At 33.4% G+C, this 21,646-nt stretch overlaps 2 protein-coding genes and 5 pseudogenes across 2 annotated transcripts; 4 read left to right on the plus strand and 3 right to left on the minus strand.

The window, feature by feature from the left end:
• On the plus strand, positions 1–2,480 carry LOC146926686 (exocyst complex component EXO70B1-like; annotated as a pseudogene).
• A 4,812-nt stretch (positions 2,481–7,292) lies between these two features.
• On the plus strand, positions 7,293–8,558 carry LOC146926687 (exocyst complex component EXO70B1-like; annotated as a pseudogene).
• A 407-nt stretch (positions 8,559–8,965) lies between these two features.
• Positions 8,966–9,844, minus strand: LOC146926688 (uncharacterized). Its single transcript, XM_085706951.1, has one exon. The coding sequence runs from the start codon at positions 9,842–9,844 to the stop codon at positions 8,966–8,968; it is 879 nt and encodes a 292-aa protein (XP_085563077.1).
• Positions 9,845–12,660: 2,816 nt separating this feature from the next.
• On the minus strand, positions 12,661–14,969 carry LOC146926689 (F-box/kelch-repeat protein At3g23880-like). The gene has a single exon (XM_085700188.1). The coding sequence runs from the start codon at positions 14,438–14,440 to the stop codon at positions 13,244–13,246; it is 1,197 nt and encodes a 398-aa protein (XP_085556314.1). The 5' UTR covers positions 14,441–14,969; the 3' UTR covers positions 12,661–13,243.
• Positions 14,970–17,436: 2,467 nt separating this feature from the next.
• Positions 17,437–17,754, plus strand: LOC146926690 (DEAD-box ATP-dependent RNA helicase 21 pseudogene; annotated as a pseudogene).
• A 787-nt stretch (positions 17,755–18,541) lies between these two features.
• On the plus strand, positions 18,542–19,470 carry LOC146926691 (exocyst complex component EXO70B1-like; annotated as a pseudogene).
• A 564-nt stretch (positions 19,471–20,034) lies between these two features.
• On the minus strand, positions 20,035–21,613 carry LOC146926692 (exocyst complex component EXO70B1-like; annotated as a pseudogene).
• Between the last annotated feature and the right edge of the window lie 33 nt (positions 21,614–21,646).

Here is a 21,646-nt window from a genome sequence, read left to right on the forward strand (position 1 = left end):
AATACTTTTAAAATTTAACTTCAATGATTGCACTAAAAACAAATGAAACTTCATGAAAAATAATTGGTGGCCACCATCCAATGGTTGTATATGGTCTAATTATTACACGGTTCAAAAATTTCATGACAACCATACTTCATTCAAATTTAGAGAATCAGATGATGAAGATAAAGGTATGGAGATTTGTAGGTTTTACTTCATCCATTGTTGGCTTGCTTTGTTATGCTATCAGCTCTTCTTTCACTCATCTATTTGGAGAGTGGAACATTTTGAAGATATCTCTTTACATCATTTTCAGTTTCATCATTTGTCTAATGATTTTGTTTGCAAGAACATGGCAAGACTCGAGAAGTCATCGTTTCAAAGCTCATATAGCATTTTTGGTATTGACAATTACTTCTGTCTATTCATTTTTCTCTGATAAAGTTTTAAGTGGAAAACCAGATGCATATAGTTTGATTTCATGTGCTTCCTTGGCTCTCACGTCACTGTGTTTATCAAGGCAAATTGAGTGCGGATTTGAAGTGGATTTTATGTATTTTTATCTAGGATGTTTGATTGTGCAACTCGCAAAGATTAATTATTTGTTAGCTATTGTTGGAGTTTGTTACAGCTATTGTCTTATTATTCTTCGTTCTTCGTTCTCTTTATTAAATGTTACACAAGAAACTCAGTGTCTTGAACTCGAAGAAGAACGAGTAATTATTCAAGTTGATTTACAACAACGAGAAAATATCAATAGTGGTTGCGTTTTGCAGCACTTTCGTACAAGTTTAGAATTGTTGTTGCAACAGTTTCGAACTTGTATGAAAGAGCTTAATCAAAACAATTCGAACATTGCCGAGATGGTTTTGGAAAAGGTGAAAGGAAACTATAAATTGGTAGTGACTGACCACAACTTCATAACTGATGCACTTTCGCATGAAACGATCAATCACCTTCATGAAACAGCGAAATTGATGGTGGATGCTGGATTTGAGAAAGAGTGCTTTGAGGTTTACAACAGTTATCGTAAGGAATGGTTGGAAGACTTGTTAATAAATAAATGTTTAAGATTGGGAAAGATGGGATTTCAAGATTACGTTATTGGAAGATGGATAAAAACTTCAGAGGTTGCACTTAGAGTACTATTTCCAAGTGAACGTCGACTCTACAATCGTGTCTTTTCGGGTTCAACATCTGTTGCATCATGTGATCTCTATTTCTCTGAGGTTTGTCGTGAAGTTACGATTGAACTACTGAGTTTTGCTGATTCGTTTGCAAATCAAAGCCCTTCAGCTTGGCGTTTGTTCAAAATCATCGACTTATTTGAGACTCTGTGATCTAATTCCCGAATTTGAATCATTGTTTCTTGACTCATTGGTGAATGAAGCAATAAAAACCAAGAATAGATTGGCTGAAATAAGTAAAGACATTTTCATGGATTTTGGGAATATGATACTCCATAGAGCGGATGCGGATTTTGATTGTTGGGCTGATGGTGGTGTTCATCCAATGACTTGTGCGGCCACTGACTACATCGTTATGGCCTTCTGGTCTAGACAGAATTTGGAGCAAATTTTACGACAATATCCCTTGGTTGTTGCTGATGGAGCGGAAACATCTTTATTCTTTTCGCAAATGGAGTTGATAATGGAACAGTTTGAAAGAAAATTGGAAGCTAAGTCACAAATTTATGAAGACCCCGCTTTGCGCTATTTTTTCATGATGAATAATCTATGTCTTGTTAAGAGCAGATTGGAAACCTTTTGGGATGATAGATTCTGTATAAACACAGAGCAATACTTTGAACTCTATTGTCAAAGCTCTTGGAATAAGGTGATAAACTGTTTGAAAATGGATATGAACGAGTCCCTGGCGCGTAATTCTGAAACATATTCAATGATAGACAAACTCAATCTGTTCAATCAGAGGTTTAGGGAGATGTGTGGAACTCATTCTACATGGCATGTTTTTGATGAGAAACTAAGGAAACAAATAATAACTTCCATAGAAAGCATTTTGTTGCCAATATATGAAAAATTCATTGGTATGTTTGAGGATGTTGTTGGTAAAAATGCAGACGAGTATATCGAGTATGGAATGTCTGACATTCAAGATCATCTCAACAGTTCATTTTTATTGCAGGGTCAGAGGACCAGATGAAAATCAGTTAGTTAGTTAGTTAGCTGGTATTTGGTAAGGGTCGGTTAGTGTTCGTGATAGTTACTGCTTGATAAAATGAATAGATCGAATACTTGGAAGTTGGAAGTTGTATATCAATTTTAACACTCTCCAACATACCAGAAATGATAATTAAGACACTTCCAATACAAATTTGCATGGTGAGTATATTATGTTATAATAAAGCTTCAAACTCTTCCATTGCCTTTCTTGTAATCTATATGTTCTGTATCATGTACACTTTGATGGCTTTAACAACTTATTTGTAACATTGAGCAACACAATGTGAAATGATGGCTAATTATTGAAAGTTGAAACAGTATGATGTGAATGTGCATGCCTAATCTCTAAGAAAATTAGTACCCTGAAGGTCTAGGACAATATGGTTTGAGAATAATGTACACAAGCTGTTCAATAATTTTCACAATTACTGAAACATAACATCTATTGCCGGTTCTATTTGGACTTGATTTGAATGATAATTGGAAATTTTATGTTCACATTCAAATCTTGCGTGTGGTGTGACCTACAAGCAAAAGCGGGGTAACTCATGACCTGGACTGTCATTGGATGATGTAGGCCATCAGACGCAGCGAGTTGCTTAGCTACTAGGACACGAAAAATTAAAGTAATTCAGTTTCAAGAAAAGTAATTTCGGTATCAGATAACATGCACTCTCAAAGATTGTAATCTTTTTGAGTAAGGGCCAAATTGAAGGGCTTGCATCTGCAACTACATCCATGAAATTCAGAAGCTGAAAAAACTTCTGCGAAACGATTAGTGGAGGAGGTGAAACCGGAAGAGACCTGATCAATGAGTTGTTGTTCGAAGGGAAATAAAATTTTAAGAGCAATTTCTGATAGTGTGATCCATCTTTTAATCACAGTTTCTACATATTTCACCCTATGATGGTCATTCTTGATGTTAAATCTTCTGCAAGCTCAATGATCTATTTATTAGACACTCCTCTAAGCATTTCCTGCTACAATTGATGTATAATTAGAAAACTCTTCCTCAAACCCAGCCCTTACCATCAACTTCGCGGTTTCATGAAGGTGGTTAATCGATTCATGCGGAAGCTCATCGATCATGAAGTTAGGTCCGGACAACATCGATTCAGATTCATCATATTCATTCACATGCTTCAAAAACATGTCAACAAGATTCAGTTTTTTCTGTTGAAACGTGTTAAAACAAGTCCGTATTTGGTTTTCATCATAATAGCCATAACAATATTGGTTAGTTGTTGTGACGAAAGGACTTCAACGTTGGCTAGTTTTTGTCCCCTGTGTCTTTTGAGATTTACTTTGTATTGTGTGCCTAATACCATAAGATTTTTGCTGAAGATGTAGTGTCGAGACTCGTTTGTATGGTCACTATGTTCAATGTGTGGTATCAATATGAAATGAATTGTTTCAAGAAAGTTGTGTGTTCCTGTAAACAAGTTTTTGATAGGTAGGCTAATGTCATTTACTTTTACACTTGCCTGTTAAGGAAAAAATTTAATGAACTCGAATTCCAATTTGATGAGTTAAGGGAAAAAATTGAGATTGAAATTAGTGGTAAGAAAAATGGTTTTAAATTATAATCAATGATGAATTTTGCTACTCAATTCTTGGTCTCACTTTAATTAGCTGTTGTTACTTGCATCTCAAGGAATCTCAATAGTTGGTTATTTTTTGGATAAATAGCTATTTTGGTCACTAAATGTGTGTGAGACGTTGTCATTATAATTCCTAAGTGTATTGATATTTCAAACCTATCCACAAGTGTCGTGTTTATTCGTCATTTTCGTCTTCAAATTTGTTTTTAGGTAATCAATTTAGTCCACTAATGATTTCTTTTTTGGAGAATGCTAACTAGTGCCCCAAGGGCATTGGTTAAGCATCCAAAACAAGTAAGTTTTTATGAAAAAGTTGTGTAATCATTATTTGATAAAAAGTAAAATCTTATATTTTTCAAGACAAAATTTCTTTTTGTAGATTCCTTAACCATTACCCTGATGACATTGGTTAGCAAGACCCTTTTTTTTTTAATAAAGTCCATCAATGTATTATTTGTATTGAAAAAATTGAGGGCATTTTTGGAAAGAAAAATCCAACACAAAAAGTACCGAAAGGGGTAGTTTTCTTTATATATAGTATAGATATATATTCATACTGTGTTTGTTACATTTCTTTTAATATATAAATTTATTCTTATCTATTTGTTATTTGTATTTAAAATTAAGGATATTTTTGAAAAGAAAAATCCAACCCAAAAGTGCTGAAAGGGGTAGTTTTCTTTATATATAGTATAGATATAGATATAATTATTTATATACACCATTATATAATTCAAAAAAAAAAATATTAACTAACATATCAATAATTATTTTGCTTGTCAAAAAAAAAATATCAATAATTATTTTTGAACCTTTTTCTGGACAAATTTATCTTTATTTTTTTTAACATAAATTTATCTTTTGAAATTCAATTACTTTTCAAGATTATTAATATTAAATTTAAATCTACGAGAACTTAAAAACGAAACCCTATTTCAGTTGAATTTTTTTCTATAACAAACTTGTCCTTAAGAACCTAATCTTTTTAACACGAATTTTTAATTTAATTTAATAAGATATTTTCCCTTAAAGTAGAAACAAACAAATTAGTCGGCTACAGGGAAATATATAAAACTAATAGCCTATTTTTGTCAAATATTTTTCTGTAACAAACTTGTCCTTAAGAATATAATCTTTTTTCTTTCCTAAAAAAAAAAATATAATCTTTTTTTCAAACTAGAAACAAATAAGTTAGTCGGTGCTAAAGAAGTATATATAACTTGTCTGCTACTCAATCAAAACATAATATTCCATCTTTCAATCGAAAACCATGAGACGACCTACCGCCATCAAAGCCAAGCGTGAACAGCAAGCACTACTTGACAATGAAATCAACAATCATCACAATCGCAACAACATGGAAGAAGAAAAAGAGAATAACCTAGCGGAGTGTGAGTATCAGAAAAAGCAAGGTTTGAAAAAACCTAAGATGCGTGTAATCAAGCCTAGTGAGAAATTTCAATTTACGTTCGAATGGGAAGACACTGAAGACATCTTGGAGGAGGAAGAAGACATCATGGACGAAGAAGACATCTTCGAGGAAGAAGAGGAAGAAGAGAACAACCTAGGGGAGTGTGAGCAGGAGAAAAAGCAAGGTTCGAAAAAACCTAAGATGAGTGTTATCAACCCTAGTGAGAAATTTCGATTTACATTCGAATGGGAAGACACTGAAGACATCTTGGAGGAAGAAGACATCATGGAGGAAGAAGACATCTTCGAGGAAGAAGAGGAAGAAGAGAACAACCTAGCGGAGTGTGAGAAAAAGGTAGGTTCGAAAAAACCTAAGATGTGTGTTATTAAACCTAGTGAGAAATTTCGATTTACTTTTGAATGGGAAGAAACTGAAGACATCTTGGAGGAAATAGAAACTGAAGACATCATGGAGGACATAAACATCCTTTACCATAACTCTCACGAGGCTTGCCGCCAAGAATATCAAAGAGATGCATGATCAAATAAGGAACAATGAAGATAGCATCGGAGAAGAAGTTTCATTGTTTATTTAGATCTTTTTTTAGGAGTACTGATACAAGAACCTTGTTTTATTATTTCTCCTAATTAATTTCAATATTTTTTTTAGGTCAAGTAACTTTGTGGTTAGAAGTTAGAACATAGTGAATAAGTGAAAAATCCGGATAGCCCTAGCATATAAGGTCAATTGAGCTATGTTCATGTGAACTTACTAATTAATTTTTTACCTATGTATTTTTTTATTTTTTTTTTACGTGCTAGTTTGCCTTCCCTTTGTAGTCACTATCTCAGTTATTTCTCTGTCAAAGTTAATACCACAGTGATTTTTAATTTTCAGATTTTAACACATAACAGTTTCCAAATCTCAGTTGCCTCCGCCAAATGTCTTGAGGATCAAACACTCATTGTTTCTTCAATTAATTCAAGTGTTTTGAACTATGTTTTTCAGATTTGGAAACTTCTTTTCACTTGAGGTCCTAACTTATTAGCATGAGTTTAGACTTATAACGGTTGTAAAGTAATATTGAGTAACACCGCAGAACCAAACGCATACAAATAATTTTAATGAACTAAACACACACTAATTATAATACTAACAACTTTCCTCTTCAATATTTTTTAATGAACTAAGTTTTCGAGATAAAGGATTGATTTTTTTAAGTAAAGATTGATTAATGTATGGTATTTGTATTTACTTCCAAATATAATCAGATAAGATACAATCCACTTCCTAGAAGAACAATTCACGCACGTCAAAATTCAATTCTCAATCAGCACAAAAATGGTTGTGTCTATATTATGCTATCAATACTAGAAAAAATTGTTTATTTTACCTTTTAAGCCAACGAGGAGTCCCCTTATAGAGGACATCATAGTGGAGATAGGACGACAGCAAAATTTTTGCAAAGCAGTTTCCTCTTACCTACCTTATTCTAGGATTGAGCAGACTTCGTCAGACACTGTGACCAGTGTCAGAGAATTGGAGGAATAGCTAAGAGAAATGAAATGAAATGACATTAAATGGGATACTTGCGCAGTTGAACCCTTCGATTGTTAAGGGATCGATTTCAAGGGTCCTTTTCAGTTTTCCTACTCCAACCAATATATATTGTATATGTTGACTATGTCACTAAATAGGTTCAAGTTGATGTGAGTAAGTAGTTGATTTGCTCTCTTCATTATATTTATTAGTTTGCTCTCTTGATTTGTTCTCATTAAATTAAATGTAATTTACCATGATTACTTGGATAGCCTTATAACCTGTATATATACACAAGGAATAACAATGAGAAAGGCATCAAAGCCAATATGTGACATGATATCAGAGCCTATCGAGATCTATTGTTAGGCTTCCTGCATCGTCCACGCTTCAGACCCATTTGGGCCAGGATGAAGTGTGAGGGGGTGTGTTAGCAGCCAACACTCACTGGATTTAGTCCCACATCGGATAGATATGATTCCTGAGAAGAGTTTATAGAGAGGAGGCACTCCTCACCTTGTAAGTCGGTTTTGTAAAGATGAATTAGGCCCCATAATTGGTGTAAATTTTTTTAACATGGAGTTGGATGGAAGGAAAATAACTATTGACCACAGCTTCATAACTGATGTGCTTTCGTGAAACAATCAATAACCATGAAACTGCGAAATTGATGGTGGGTGCTGGATTTGAGAAAGAGTGGTGAGGTTTACGACAGCTACCATAAGGAATTGTTGGAAGACTTGTTAATAAATAAATGTCTAAGATAGGAAAAGATGGGATTACAAGATTACGTGATTGGAGGATGTCTGAAAACTTCAGAGGTTGCTTTAAAGTACTATTTCCTAGTGAGCATCAACCCTAAAATCATGTCTTCTCGGAATCAATGCCTGCATTATCTGATCTTTATTTCTCAGAGGTTTGTCGTGGAACGACGAATCAACTACTGAATTTTGCTGATTTGTTTGCAAATCAAAGCCATTCAGTCTCGTATTTATTTAAAATCCTTGACTTGCTTGAGACTTTGTGTGATCTAATTCTCGAATTTGAATCGTTGTTTTTTAACTCATTGGTGAATGAAGCAATAAAAATCAAGAATAGATTGGCTGAAATAAATAGAGACATTTTCATGGATTTTGAGAATATGATATTCCTTACAGCGGATGCAGAGCTTGATTGTTGGGCTGATGGTGGGGTTCATCCAATTACTTGTGCGTCCATTGACTACATCATTATGGCTTTCTGGTCAAGACATAACATCGAGCAAATTTAATGACAAAAGCCCTTGGTTTTAGTTGATGGAGTGGAAACATCTTTATTCTTTTCACAAATGGAGTTGATAATGAAACAGTTTGAGAGAAAATTGGAAGCTAGGTCACAAATTTATGAAACCCCGCTTTACACTATTTTTTCATGATGACTAATCTATGTCAGGTTAAGAGCAGGTTGGAAACCTTTTGGGATGATAGGTTTTGTATAAACACGGAGTAATACTTTGAACTCTATTGTCAAAGTTCTTGGAATAAGGTGATAAATTGTTTGAAAATGGATATGAAGGAGTCCTTGGCGCCTAATTCGGAAACATATTCAATGAAAGACAAACTCAATCTTTTCAATCGGAAGTTTAAGGAGATGTGTGGAATTCAGTCTACGTGGCGTGTTTTTGATGAGCAACTAAGGAAACAAATGATAATTTCCACAGAAAACATTTTGTTGGCAGCATATGAAAACTTCATTGGTATGTTTGAGGAAGGTGTTGGTAAAAAAGCAGACGAGTATATTGAGTATGGAATGTTTGACATTCAAGATCATCTCAACCATTCGTTTTTTATTACAGGATATTGATTCCGTTAGAAGACCATGTCAGAATCAGTTAGTTAATTAGTCAGTATTTTTTAAGGGTCGGTTAGTCTTCGGAATATATGATAAAATGTGTAAATAGAATACTTGGAAGTTGGAAGTTGCATCTCAATTAAACTCTCAACTATGGTTTCCTTTTTATCATCACAAACAGGTACCATAAATAATAATTAAGCCCCTTCCAATACAAATTTTAATGTGAGTATATTATATTATAATAAAGCTTCAAACTCTTCTATTGCATTTTCTTGTAACATCTTTATTGTCTGTATCATGTAAGCTTTGATGACTTTAACAACTTATTTGTAACAATGAGCAGCACAATGTGAAATGATGGATACTTGTTGAAAGTTGAAATACTATGATGTGAATTTTTTTTTAGGGAAAATAGCTTATAGCTTTTCATTAATAATCAAAGTCGAAATACAAAGAGGTGCAACATTAAAGATATGGGGACTAGCTAAGAAAGTGGCCTCTCGAGCTAAAGTGTGAGCGACCTCATTCGCTTGTCTCCGACTAAACTCTACCTTAGAGTTTTCAAAGTAAAGATTACAACTTCTTCTACACTCCTCCACTATTGCTCCAAACTCGGTTATATCATTGTTTCCTCTATTAAAATAATCTACAACCTTCTTGGCATCCAATTCAAAATCCACATTTGTTAGTTGTAGTTCATGTACCCATTGGATAGCATGTGAGAGTCCCATAGCTTCTCCAACATCTGTTGAGCAAACCGGATTCGACCACATCGTTTTTGCTCGTATAAAATTTCCACCATCATCACGAATGCAAAAACCAAAACCAACACAGTTTAAATCATCCGAGAACGACGCATCGACGTTACACTTTAACCTACCATGCGCCGGTTTCTGCCATTTAACCGGAGTAGATTGCACAGCACTGTTCACATCTGTTAACAGCTGTACAGCTGAATTCAGACCAGCTGATGTAGCAACCGTGCTGCTGTGCTGCTGAACAGCTATGCTGCTGTGATACTGAACAGCTATGCTGCCTTGCTGCTGTTTCCTATTCGCATCCTTCCAATTGAAGAGCAGCTGCCTTGCGCGCTCTAATATGGTTTGGCTTGTTTCCGTACCATTCTGCCACAACCTCAAATTACGGCTCTTCCACAAACTCCAAAGAACCGTTGCAAACAACTCAGTTTGAACGCATGACAGTTCTTGCAGCAACGCAAAGATGATTTCAGCCGCTGTGTTACTATGATGTGAATGTTCATGCCTAATCTCCAGGAAAATTATTGTACACGTCATGGTTTGAGGACATTATGGTTTGAGGTTTATGTACACGTCATGTTCAATAATTTGCACAATTAATGAAACATATAATCTTTTACTAATCCTATTTGGACTCAATTTGAAGTGTAATTGGATATTTTACGTTCGTGTTCAAATAAATGTTCCAAAGAAGCTTTCAGTACTACTCAATTATACATCAGTACTACTCAATTATACATGAATGTTCCTGCAAAATTTGTTCTAGTGTAGGGATTAACCTACAAGCAGAAGTGAGGTAGCTTGTGATTTGGACCATCATTGGATGATGTCGCCCATTAGACGGAGCAAATTTCTTAGCTGCTGGGACACAATAAGTTAGATGATTCAGTTTGATGAATCAGCACTAATTGGAGTTTCCATATCAGATAATGCAATGTCTCAAAGATTGCGTTCATTTTGAATAAAGGCCAAATTGAAGGGCTGTAATTAGAAACTGCATCAGCAAAATTCAGAAGCTGAAAATTTCTTCATGGAAAACCTCTGAAACGCAGAAAGATGTGATCACAGAGGCGTTGTTTAAAGGGAAATAGAATTTTAAGAGCGATTTCTGATGTTGTGATCCATTTATTTCACCTTTTGATGTTAATAATCTATTTATTAGACAGTCCTCCAAACATTTCTAAAATACTCTTCCTGAAAGACAGCCCTCACCATCAACTTTGCAGTTTCGTGAAGGCAGGTGGAAGCTCATCGATCATGAAGTTAGGGCCAGACAACATCAATTCTAAGTCGTCATATTTATTCAAATGCTTCAAAAGCATTAGTATCAATGTTTTCTGCTCAAGCATTTTTAAGTTAAGTCCTTATTTTTTCCATCATATTAGTAATATCAGTATTGGCTTTGGCTAGTTTGTTGCGGCAAATGCTTCAAAAACTCAAGTCCCACATGCATGAAATAAGTTCAGTAATAATTACTGAACTTTGATCTTGAATGATAAGAGAATACTCAAACATGCTTCAATAATGAAAAACTGAAATTTAATCTTCACGAGTATCACAGTTAGACATCCGAGTAAAAAGTAAAGAAGATCCACTTCGAATCCACACTGAGTTTGCAGCGATAAACTTATTGACATGATAAGAAAGGTAGCACATGAAATAGGACTATATGCATGCTTTCCATCTCCTAGACTCCTACGATGGTTAAATACTTGGAATTATTGGGAAATGTTTTTCCTTCAAAGATGTTATTATTAGGAAACGTTTTGCAATTAAAAAATAGACACGTTTTGCATGCAAAGATCTTATTATTATAGGAAAAGGTTCCTAATAAATGCAACTTTTCTGCTATCCCACAAGATATTGGTAATTACATGTCTTTTACAGTTTTTCAATCTCTCAAAGCATCCTTCATTCCCTCTGCAATGCTTCAGACATTCAGGTGCTTAATCTTTCCATTAATAAGATTTATGGAACAATACCGACATGTTTAATGATAATGACCACTATCATTGAGGCAATCAATTTGAGTATAAAAATCTCACTGCCTACATACCAGATGTGTTTTCAGCTTCTTGTGTTGTAAGGACTTTGAACTTCCATGCAAATCTCTCTCCCACTGTTTGTCATTAAACGTAATGGATGATGACATGCTGCCATAAGGTGTTTTTCAGTTAGTATTTATGTGTTTTAGTCTACTTTTTCGCAGTTTTAGACAGCCGGAAGCTGAAAAGGACAAAAACAAAGAGACCAGAAAAATCAAAAATCGCGCCACGATTTTGACCAGATTTTGAGGAGATTTTGCGCTTTTTAATTCAACAAAAATCGGGCCACGATTTCTAAAAATTGGGGCACATTTTTTACGTTACAAAACTTAATTCTATAAAAGGAAAAAAAGGCGTTTTTGGAACTAAAGAGCTGAAGAATAGGTGGGAGACCATCAAAACTCATAAGTCTAAGATGAATCCTTTGTAAGCTATATATGTAATTTGTATGAAGTCTCTTGATTATCAATGAAGATCTAGTCTTATTCAGTTTATCTTGATCTTAATGTTTTTTATATGTTTATGATTGACTATCCCTAGCATCTTGAATGTATGAATTGATCATAGAACTTGAATGATTACTAGCCCCAGCGTTTGAATATAACCTAGATAATTTGATTAACTTAATTAATTAAGCTAGAGATAGACAATTGTTAAGTTATGATTTAGGGATTAATTGACTTTTAAAACCTCCAACGGTTTCGAATTCACTTAAGAGATTAAGGGTTGTGACCTTAGGAGAGAGTTCTAATTCAAGAGATTGATTAGAACTATTTTGTTAATCTATTTTGTCATACATATTTTTAGTTTAAATACAAAACGAGACCAAGATGTCTTCCCCAGTTGCATAGTTCACTAACAAAGTGACATGCCTTTCAAAAGAGTCCAGATTGAATCTAAACCTCCCTTAGAGTATATCTCCAAATAGGAGTTAATTCGGGGACTATTTGCACTTTACTATTTTTGATATGTTTTTGCCAATTCGCAAAATCAAGAGACTAATTTGACCGACCCTTAAAATTTCGAGGACCAATTTTCCTATTCAGTCCCAAAAAGGAGACCGTATTAAAGTTACTGGATCCGTAAATTAATCACATTATCCATAGTTGAGCATATTCTTAACTACATTTGTGTTATTGGCATCAACTTCTGACTTTTTCTTTTCAAGTTTAGAAGTTGTCTTCAAGTGAAAGAAGGTAAAACATCCCAACAAAGTTGGATAGGTGAAATAAAATTGAACCTTTGTTTGATTTTTCCAAAACCAGAACTTAAGATGAAACAAAATTGTTGCAAACCACTAAGTTTAAGCAACAAATTGTATACAAGAATAAATACCTATCTATTCTTCTTTCTTTTTTTTTGTTACAATACAAGCCATTGGTATTGCCCTCATTTTTAGGCATCACAAAACAATGACATTTGTAGTTTTATAATCAAAATTATGGATTGGATAATAATGAGTGAGCAGTCAACATTTGACAAAAATTTCTCATAAGTTACTCAGAAATTATTGAAGTAGCACAAAATGCAAGAAAAGGAATATATAATCTGCTGTTGGGGAGCTACTATATACGATATACAGACAAATCTACAATCAGATCGACATGGTAGATATTTAAAGAAACTAAATATAAACCATGTGCATTGTGCAAGATTTGAAGCAATCATTAAGAAATATCTGTAGCTTATAATATCTAAATTTTAACTTCAATCTTAGAAAATCAATCCACAATAATTAAATAAACAAATGGAAATAACATAGAATTTTCTCAAGCTATACATTGCATTGACCATTAATTAACAATGATCCATGAAGTTGACAATAATAAGAATAAGCATAAAACAAATAATGTTAATAGAAGTTAACCTCTAATTTTGTAGTGGAATAACGTCAAGAACAAGGTGATATTAAACTTTCAATATAGACTTCTGGGTCCATCCAACTACGAACTTTTTGAAACTCGGGCATATTTAAAGTACCATTTTTGGAATCATAGACAGCCAACTTCAGTATAATCATATCTTGAAAATACATTAGCAATTGGCCATCCTGTGTAATATATAAAGCGTTGGCATATGGATAGAAACCCCGCTCTCTCACGTACGGAACACTATACAATTTAGTCCATGGATTTTTATTTTCATTTCCCTTCATAATCCAAACAACCACTAATATATCGTCAGTTGCAAAGATGCATAAACAATCCTTCAACACCCCCAAGGTCAAACGACCATCTCCCACATTAGGCAGCACAAGCTTTTGATATGACTCCTTCTCCAAATCAAGAGAAACAATGATGTGCGAAGAACTACTCAAAGCATCATATGTCAACCAATTAATAGTGCCATTCGAAAATACTCCCGGTTTACTAATGGCCCCAGAAAATTCTAAGTTCTCGATGGTCCTCCAAAGATGGGAACCCAAAGTATAAACATTAACTTCATTATTTTTGTCACCAAAGGAAGAAACAGAAACGATGTTATAAGTATGAGTGACATGATCATATCCAAAACTATATAAGGAACGGTGAACTATTTTTCGTGAATTTCCCAAAGGGGGAACCACACTGAATTTTCTAGTGGACGGGTTCCACAAAAGAGGAGGCAAACGTTCACGAATGCTTGTGAAACAAAGGATGCCGTCGCAAGAGCAAACACGCATATCAGCACCTTGTACATTGTTCAAAATTTCAGGGCACTTGAGTTGGGTATGTGTAACCCTAGAATTTGATACAGCCGCACTGAAAAGAGAGTGAATAGGGAAATCCCATAGAAATAGATGATTTGAGTGGGTGCTTACTATGACATGGTGGTGGTGCTGGGAAGTCTTTGACATGCGAAGATGCTTTTTGGTGAATATGGGATCGGAGATTAGAGATTTCCAAGACTTGCAGACACATCGGAGTTGAAGGAGAAGCTTGACGGGAAGCCTACACAGAATCTCTGGCACCAAATCGAATGGAAGAGTGGGAAGCAACAGCATGTGAGGTGTATCGCTTCCGCAGTTGATTAGGGTACCGGTTGTTTCCTCTGAGAGTGAGCGGAGAGAAACGGCGCCTTTTTGATCGTCAACCTTGCTAGGAAACATTGTTTCTGGTAATCACAAGAACGAAAACAAAACTTTGAAGGACGATCGATTCGTGAGATGATAATACAAATAAGTAAGTGATTTCAATTGCAGCAGTGTTTCCTTTCCAAACTTATATAAGGATGTATTTGGATGGAGCTAGGGTTTAGAGGGAGAAGAGAGGGGAGGACTTACTTTTTCTTTTGTTAAATTACAAACACTATTAACTGCTTTTAAAATTAATAATTAATATGATAAATGATAATATAATATTTCAATCACACTTAAAGTTAAAAATAAAGAATAAAAAATAAAAAATTGGATACCTAGTTACTCTCAAACGAGTTCTATAGTTAAAATAAAAAATAAAATAGGTAAAAGTTGATCCCACCATCAACGATACAAGTACCCTATCTTCATGTACTGATGAAAAACTATTAGTAGAACCCACTTGATTTTTTGTAGAGGTGTTGGGTTAGAGTTAGCGGGTCTTTTAATAAGTACTTTCATCAAAAAAATTACAAGTAGTGATATATCATAAAATTTTGTGACTTATTTATGGTAATAGCAAAACTTAATTTAAAAATTGTTTTCTGTTTTTTTTTTTACTAAACATAAAAGGGTCATGAACTCGCATTTGTTTTTAATTTAATTATAGACAAGAATGCTCTTTTTCCAGCGTCGTTTTCTGGTAGGATTTCAACACCCAACATATTCATAAACAAATTAAACCACACCATAATAATTTATGTTCCATTAAACAAGCAATATTTAGGGTCTATATTTCGCAACAACATTAAAATTCATGCATTCTTCGGTTAAAAAAATTAAATCATATGAGTTTTTTAATTTTTAACCAAATAATGCTCGAATTTTAATTTTTTTTATCAATGCATGAATGTGAGATTCTTTTAAGAGAAAGTAAAATATTTTGGTTATTCATCATCAAATTGTAGAACTACAACATATATGGAGAAAAATAAAACTGGAAAAGGATCCATATATGAAATTGAAATCATCAAACTTTCAAAAAAATGGACAAACCTCAATGTCCTAAATAGTATGGACCAGAGATCGAGAACATGAAATAGTGAAAAGAGAAACAAAAATTTGTTTTGCCAACTTGATTCAATAATCAATGATCCAAAAATAAATATTTTATCTCGTATATGTTAAGAGGACTTGCCTTTAGATGATGGATATGATAAGAGTCGTTATTTTGCTCTCTAATTGCTCCTTTGAAAATATTTTGTCACAATGTATCGATGATAATTTTCCTTTTCCTATTGATTATATTTATAGTGACTTATACTTGATCATCTAGTTTTTTTTTTAAACAAAGTTTTTTTTTTGCACAAAATTTGTTTCTTGTTATCATAAAATTGACAATTGTTTGTTATAAGAGAAAGACAAAGTGTGTAAAAAAATGGGAATTTGTTAGAGAAAAATATAGTAACTAACAATTGTTGTATGTTACGAGAGAAATATAACATTAACTTATTAAATTTATTGGAAAAAGAAAGTGTGTGAAAAAAATAAGAATACATTGGTGGATTAAAATAAGGGTATAATAGAAAGTAAATGTGCAAAAACACACTTTGCTAATTTGGTGTTAATATTCTAAAACGATATTTAACAAGAAACTGAGGAGTATTATTTTTTAATGAGTATTTTTTAATATTATTAATATTAAATTTAAATCTACACACTAATCAATAGTATATATATAAAGTAAGGTTTTTTATGCCACGTGTCACTTCCACATTCATTCTCAATATTTTCTTTAAATTTTTATTGAATTTCTAATATTTTATGTAGCAGAAATATCTCAACAAACTACACATAATACTTTCAACAAAGTTTACATATACGATCTTATTTTATGATTAAAAGACTCCAATTTGTTTATTTGTTTTTAGGAATAGAAACTTCAATTAGTTATTACTAATCTTTTAGCACTATATCATTCAATTAGTTTTTATGTTTGAGGGAAAAAAAGGTTCAATTAGTTATTATGTTATCTTTTAGCAGCATATTCTAATGCAAATGTTAACTATAAATAAATAAATTTTTGTTAATCAAATATTTACATATTTGAGCACAAGGAGAAACCCCAAACCTTCTTTTCATCTAATATTTTTCCTTCTTCAGGTTTGCCAAACACCAATTTTATTATTTCTCATACATATACTTTGATATATATATATATATATATATATATATATATATATATATATATATATATATTTCAACCACTTTCTTCCCTTTCAATCGATTTTTCTCTCTCATACGCATGAGCCACGAAACAAACCTATGACCACATGTTTAAATGGACCCAAAACTCTTACCACTTGGACTAATTCATTATTGATTTTGTTACACTTTTTATTCTTGCATTGGACATTCATCTCATCATTTATATTTATTTTTATGATATTATTATAATTGTAAATTTAAATAAATTCAATCTAATATACTGACACGTGTATTCGTGCACACAAACTTATAAAACTTATTTAATATCTAACCCGGGCAACGCCGGGTCTCTAAACTAGTTAGTAATTATAGAGAACTTAAAAACTAATCTGCTATTTTAGTTGAATATTTTTCGATATGATAAAATTTAAATCTACACACTAATTAGTAATTATAGAGAACTTAAAAACTAATTTGCTATTGTAGTTGAATATTTTTCGATATGACATGTTGAATATAAACTTTGCCCTTAAGAATATAAGCTTTTTTTAAAGGAATTTTAAATTTAATTTAATAAATAATTTAACAAAGATTCTTTCAAAAAATAATAATTTAACAAAGATATTTTCCATTAATATTTTTAATTGTAGAGAGAAATAAATTAGTCGGTTTCTGAATTCGATAGAGAAGTAAGTGTATATAACTTGTCTGCTACTCTATCAAAACCTAATAATCCATCTTCCAATTCAATTCCAAATTCCATGAGACGACCTACCGCCACCAAAGCCAAGCGTTAACAGCAAGTAATTGACGATCAAACCATGAAAGAAAAAGAGAATAACCTAGCGGAGTGTGAGCATCAGAAAAAGCTTGGTTTGAAAAAACCTAAGATGCGTGTTATTAAACCTAGCGAGAAATTTCGATTTACTTTCGATTGGGAAAACACCGAAGACATCTTGGAGGACCTAAACATCCTTTACGATAACCCTGACGAGGCTCGGCTTCTCTTTGGTCGAGGGTTTCGTGGCAGAAGGGATCGTTGTGAGCAGGAGAAGCTTGCCGCTAAGCATTTCAAAGATATGTGTGATCAAACCAGGAACAAGGATGATGATGGCATCGGAGGAGAAGCCTTCAATTAGAATGATTTACTTATTTAGTTTTTCTTTAAGGTTAGACTTTAGTGAATAAGTGAAAAATCCGTTCTCTCAAAAAAAAAAGTGAAAAATCCGGATAACCCTAGCATATTGCATAAGTGACTTACTAATTAATTCTTTACTTTTTTTGGTGGTGATTTTAATTCTTTACTTTAGTATCATGTGATGTTCGTCTTCATATATTTTACTATTTACTTTAAATATACTTGTTTTGTTTTTTAATACACAAAATGCCAAACAATCATTGAAACTCACACTCACAAGTGGAACCTCAGTTAGGGCGTCCACTTTAACTGTTACGACATTTTTCTCCAGTCATGTACGGAGTTTAAGTTTGTCATTAACCTGTGCGCGACTATGATTTTGTTACGAGCTAGGCTTTTGTGTTTTAACAAAATCAGATAACTACCATGATTTTGCCAAATTCACTGTCAATTAAACAATCACAAATTATGTATAGTATCATATTTCTTGTCCATTCCATTATATTTAAAATCATTCAAGTGTTGTGAACTAAGTTTTTCGGCTTTGAATACTTCTTTAAACTTGAGGTGCTAACTCGTTAACAAGAGGTTAGTCTTATAATGATTGTAAAATAATAATTAATACGAACAACTTTTGTCTAAGTATAATGTTAAGCACAGGATATCAAATCCTTCTCATCCTCAAACTAGTTGACAAGTCGAAGTGTCAAATCGTCAACTAAAGCAAATAAAGCAAATCATTGAAAATACGGTTAACACTTCTCTGAAGTACTGGCCGGAGAAACTTGATGATACTGTATGGGCATATAGGACAGCTTTCAAGGCTCATTTGGGACTATCTTTGTACCAGCTGCTATATGGTAAAGCGTGCCATCTTCTGGTAGAGTTAGTACACGAGGCTTATTGGTCGGTAGAATTTCTAAATTTTGACGTGAAGTTTGATGGAACGAAAATAACTACTGACCACAGCTTCATAACTGATACACTTTTGCGAAACAATCAATAAGCTTCGTGAAACTGCGAAATTGAAGGTGGATGCTAGATTTGAGAAAGAGTGCTTTGAGGTTTACAACAGTTATCGTAAGGAATGGTTGGAAGACTTGTTAATAAATAAATGTTTAAGATTGGGAAAGATGGGATTTCAAGATTACGTGATTGGAAGATAGATTAAAACTGCTCTTCAAGTACTATTTCCTAGTGAGCGTCGATTCTAAAATCCTGTCTTCTCGGATTCAATGCCTGCATTATCTGATTTCTATTTCTCAAAGGTTTGTCATGGAGCAACAGTTGAACTGCTGAGTTTTGCTGATTCGTTTGCAAATCGAAGCCCTTCGGCCAGGCGTTTGTTTAGAATCCTCGACTTGTTTGACACTGTGTGATCTAATTCCCTAATTTGAATCCTTGTTTCTTGATTCATTAGTGAAAGAAAATCAAGAATAGATTGGATGAAATAATTAGAGACACTTTCATGGATCCTTACACCGATGCGGAGTTTGATTGTTGGGCTGATGGTGGGGTTCGTCCAATGACCTCCACGGCCACTCGCTACATTGTTATGGCTTTCTTGTCAAAGACTGAACTTGGAGCAAATTCTGAAACATATTCAATGAAAGACAAGTATGGAACATGCGACATTCAAGATCATCTTAACAGTTCGTTTTTATTACAGGATGTTGATTCTGTCAGAGGACTTGAAGAAAATCAGTTAGTTAGTTAGTATTTAGTAAGGCTCAGATAGTGTTTGTGATAGTTACTTCTTCATAAAATGTATACATGCAATACTTGGAAGTTGTATTTCAATTTTAAAACTCTCCAAATATGTTTTCATTTTTGTCATCATAAACAGGTACCAGAAATGATAATTACACTTCTAAATTCCAATACAGCTTTTCATTGTGAGTATGTTATTTTATAATAAAGCTTTAAACTCTTCTATTGCCTTTATTCTAACATCTATATTTTCTGTATCATGTAAACTTTGATTACTTTAACAACTTATTTGTAACAATGAGCAGCACAATGTGAAATGATGGCTAATTGTTGAAACTTGAAATAGTATGATGTGAATGTGCATGCCTAATCTCCAAAAAATTATTGTCCTGGTGCTAGGTTGGAGGGTTTAGGACAGTATGGTTTGAGGTTTATGTACATGCCATGTTCAATAATTTGCACAATTAATGAAACATAAAATCTTTTACGGATCCTATTTGGACTCGATTTGAATTATAATTGGATATTTTACATCCGTGTTCAAATAAATGTTCCAAAGAAGCTTTCAGTACTACTCAATTATACATGATGAAGGTTCCTGCAAAATTTGTTCTAGCGTACGCCTTGACCTACAAGCAGAAGTGATGTACCTTGTGATTTGGACCGTCATTTGATGATGTCGGCCATCAGACGGAGCAACTTTCTTAGCTGCTGGGACACGATAAATAAGATAATTCAGTTTCAAGAAAAATGTCACTGATTGCTTCTCCTAACCTGTTTTGAATTGGAACTGGCGCTTGGTTCACTGATGAATAGTGCAATGTCTCAAAGATTGCGATCATTTTGAATAAACGCCAAATTGAAGGACTTCCATCAGCATCTGCATCAGCAAAATTGAGAAGCTGAAACATTGCTCCGTGGAAAACCTCTGAAACAACAAGCAGCGGAGGAGGTGAAACCCGAAAAGATGTGATAACAGAGTCATTTTTAGCAGGGAAATATAATTTTAAGAGCAATTTCTGATGCAGTGGTCCATCTTTTAATCACGGTATCTACAAATTTCACCATTTGATGTTCATTGTTGATGTTAATCTTCCTGAAACCCAGCCCTCACCATCAACTTTGCAGTTTCGTGAAGGTAGTTGATCAATTCAGGTGGCAGCTCATCGATCATGTAGGGCAGCACAACATCAATTCAGAGTCATCATATTCATTCACATGGTTCAAAATCATGTTGACAAGATTCAAAAAAAATTGCTGAAACGTGTCAAGATAAGTCCTTATTTTTTCCATCATAATAGCAATATCAGTATTGGCCATTCGTTGTGGTGAATGGACTTCTATAATTACTGAATTTTCTTCTTGGAGTTCAGAGTATCCAATTTCTTCAACTAACAGATTTACTAGCTTTATAGGATTTAGTGATGATTGTTATAGAAGTTAGACGTGACTGTTAGAAGATTGTTAACAGTTAGTTACAATCGGTAACTTGCTCAACAAGCTACTTAGTTCGTTTAGCCTACTATAAATACTTGATGTATAATAATTCAGTCAATGATGAATATTTTCTTCAATTCTTTCATTTGTCAAACTTTCTCCAAGAATGAATAACTGCAATTGAATCGTCATGAGTAACACAGTTAGACATCTGAGAAAAAAAGTAAAAAAGATTCACTTCGAATCCACACTGAGTTTGCCGCGACAAACTCAGTGACATGATAGCAAAGGCAAAAACACAAAATGAGAGATATACTGAGGTGATTGTCTATATCAAGAAAACTATATGACCTTTGATCCAAAGACTTCTGTAGTGATTCCATACATTTGCATACAAAATCATGTGGCAGATGATGAAACTAATAACAGTGTAATGAATTATCTTCCACAAAGTCCAATTTCCAAATAGAGGATTGCAGGAAGACTTGTTTCAAGAAAGTTGTGTATTAACTAGTTTATAGTTTATGAAAGGTTCCTTGTTTGAAGTACCTATTAGAATCTAGGGTATAACGAATTACAGTTCCAATTTGATGAGTTAAGGAAAAAAAATTGTGATTAAAATTAGGATTAAGAAAAATTGTTTGAGATTAACATTATGGTTGAACTTTGGTACACAGCTCTTGGCTCACTTAAATTCCTGTTGTTACGTGCATCTTAAGGCAACTCAGCAGTTGGTTATTTTTTAT

Source organism: Medicago sativa, chromosome 4, assembly GCF_051527215.1.
Source record: "Medicago sativa cultivar Bolivia chromosome 4, Bolivia_mono, whole genome shotgun sequence".
NCBI classification, from domain to species: domain Eukaryota; kingdom Viridiplantae; phylum Streptophyta; class Magnoliopsida; order Fabales; family Fabaceae; genus Medicago; species Medicago sativa.

What these genes read in the sequence shown, in the direction of transcription:
- LOC146926688 (XM_085706951.1), bottom strand. Translation starts at nt 9,844, where the DNA reads ATGACGTGTACAATAATTTTCCTGGAGATTAGGCATGAACATTCACAT.
- LOC146926689 (XM_085700188.1), bottom strand. Translation starts at nt 14,440, where the DNA reads ATGTTTCCTAGCAAGGTTGACGATCAAAAAGGCGCCGTTTCTCTCCGC.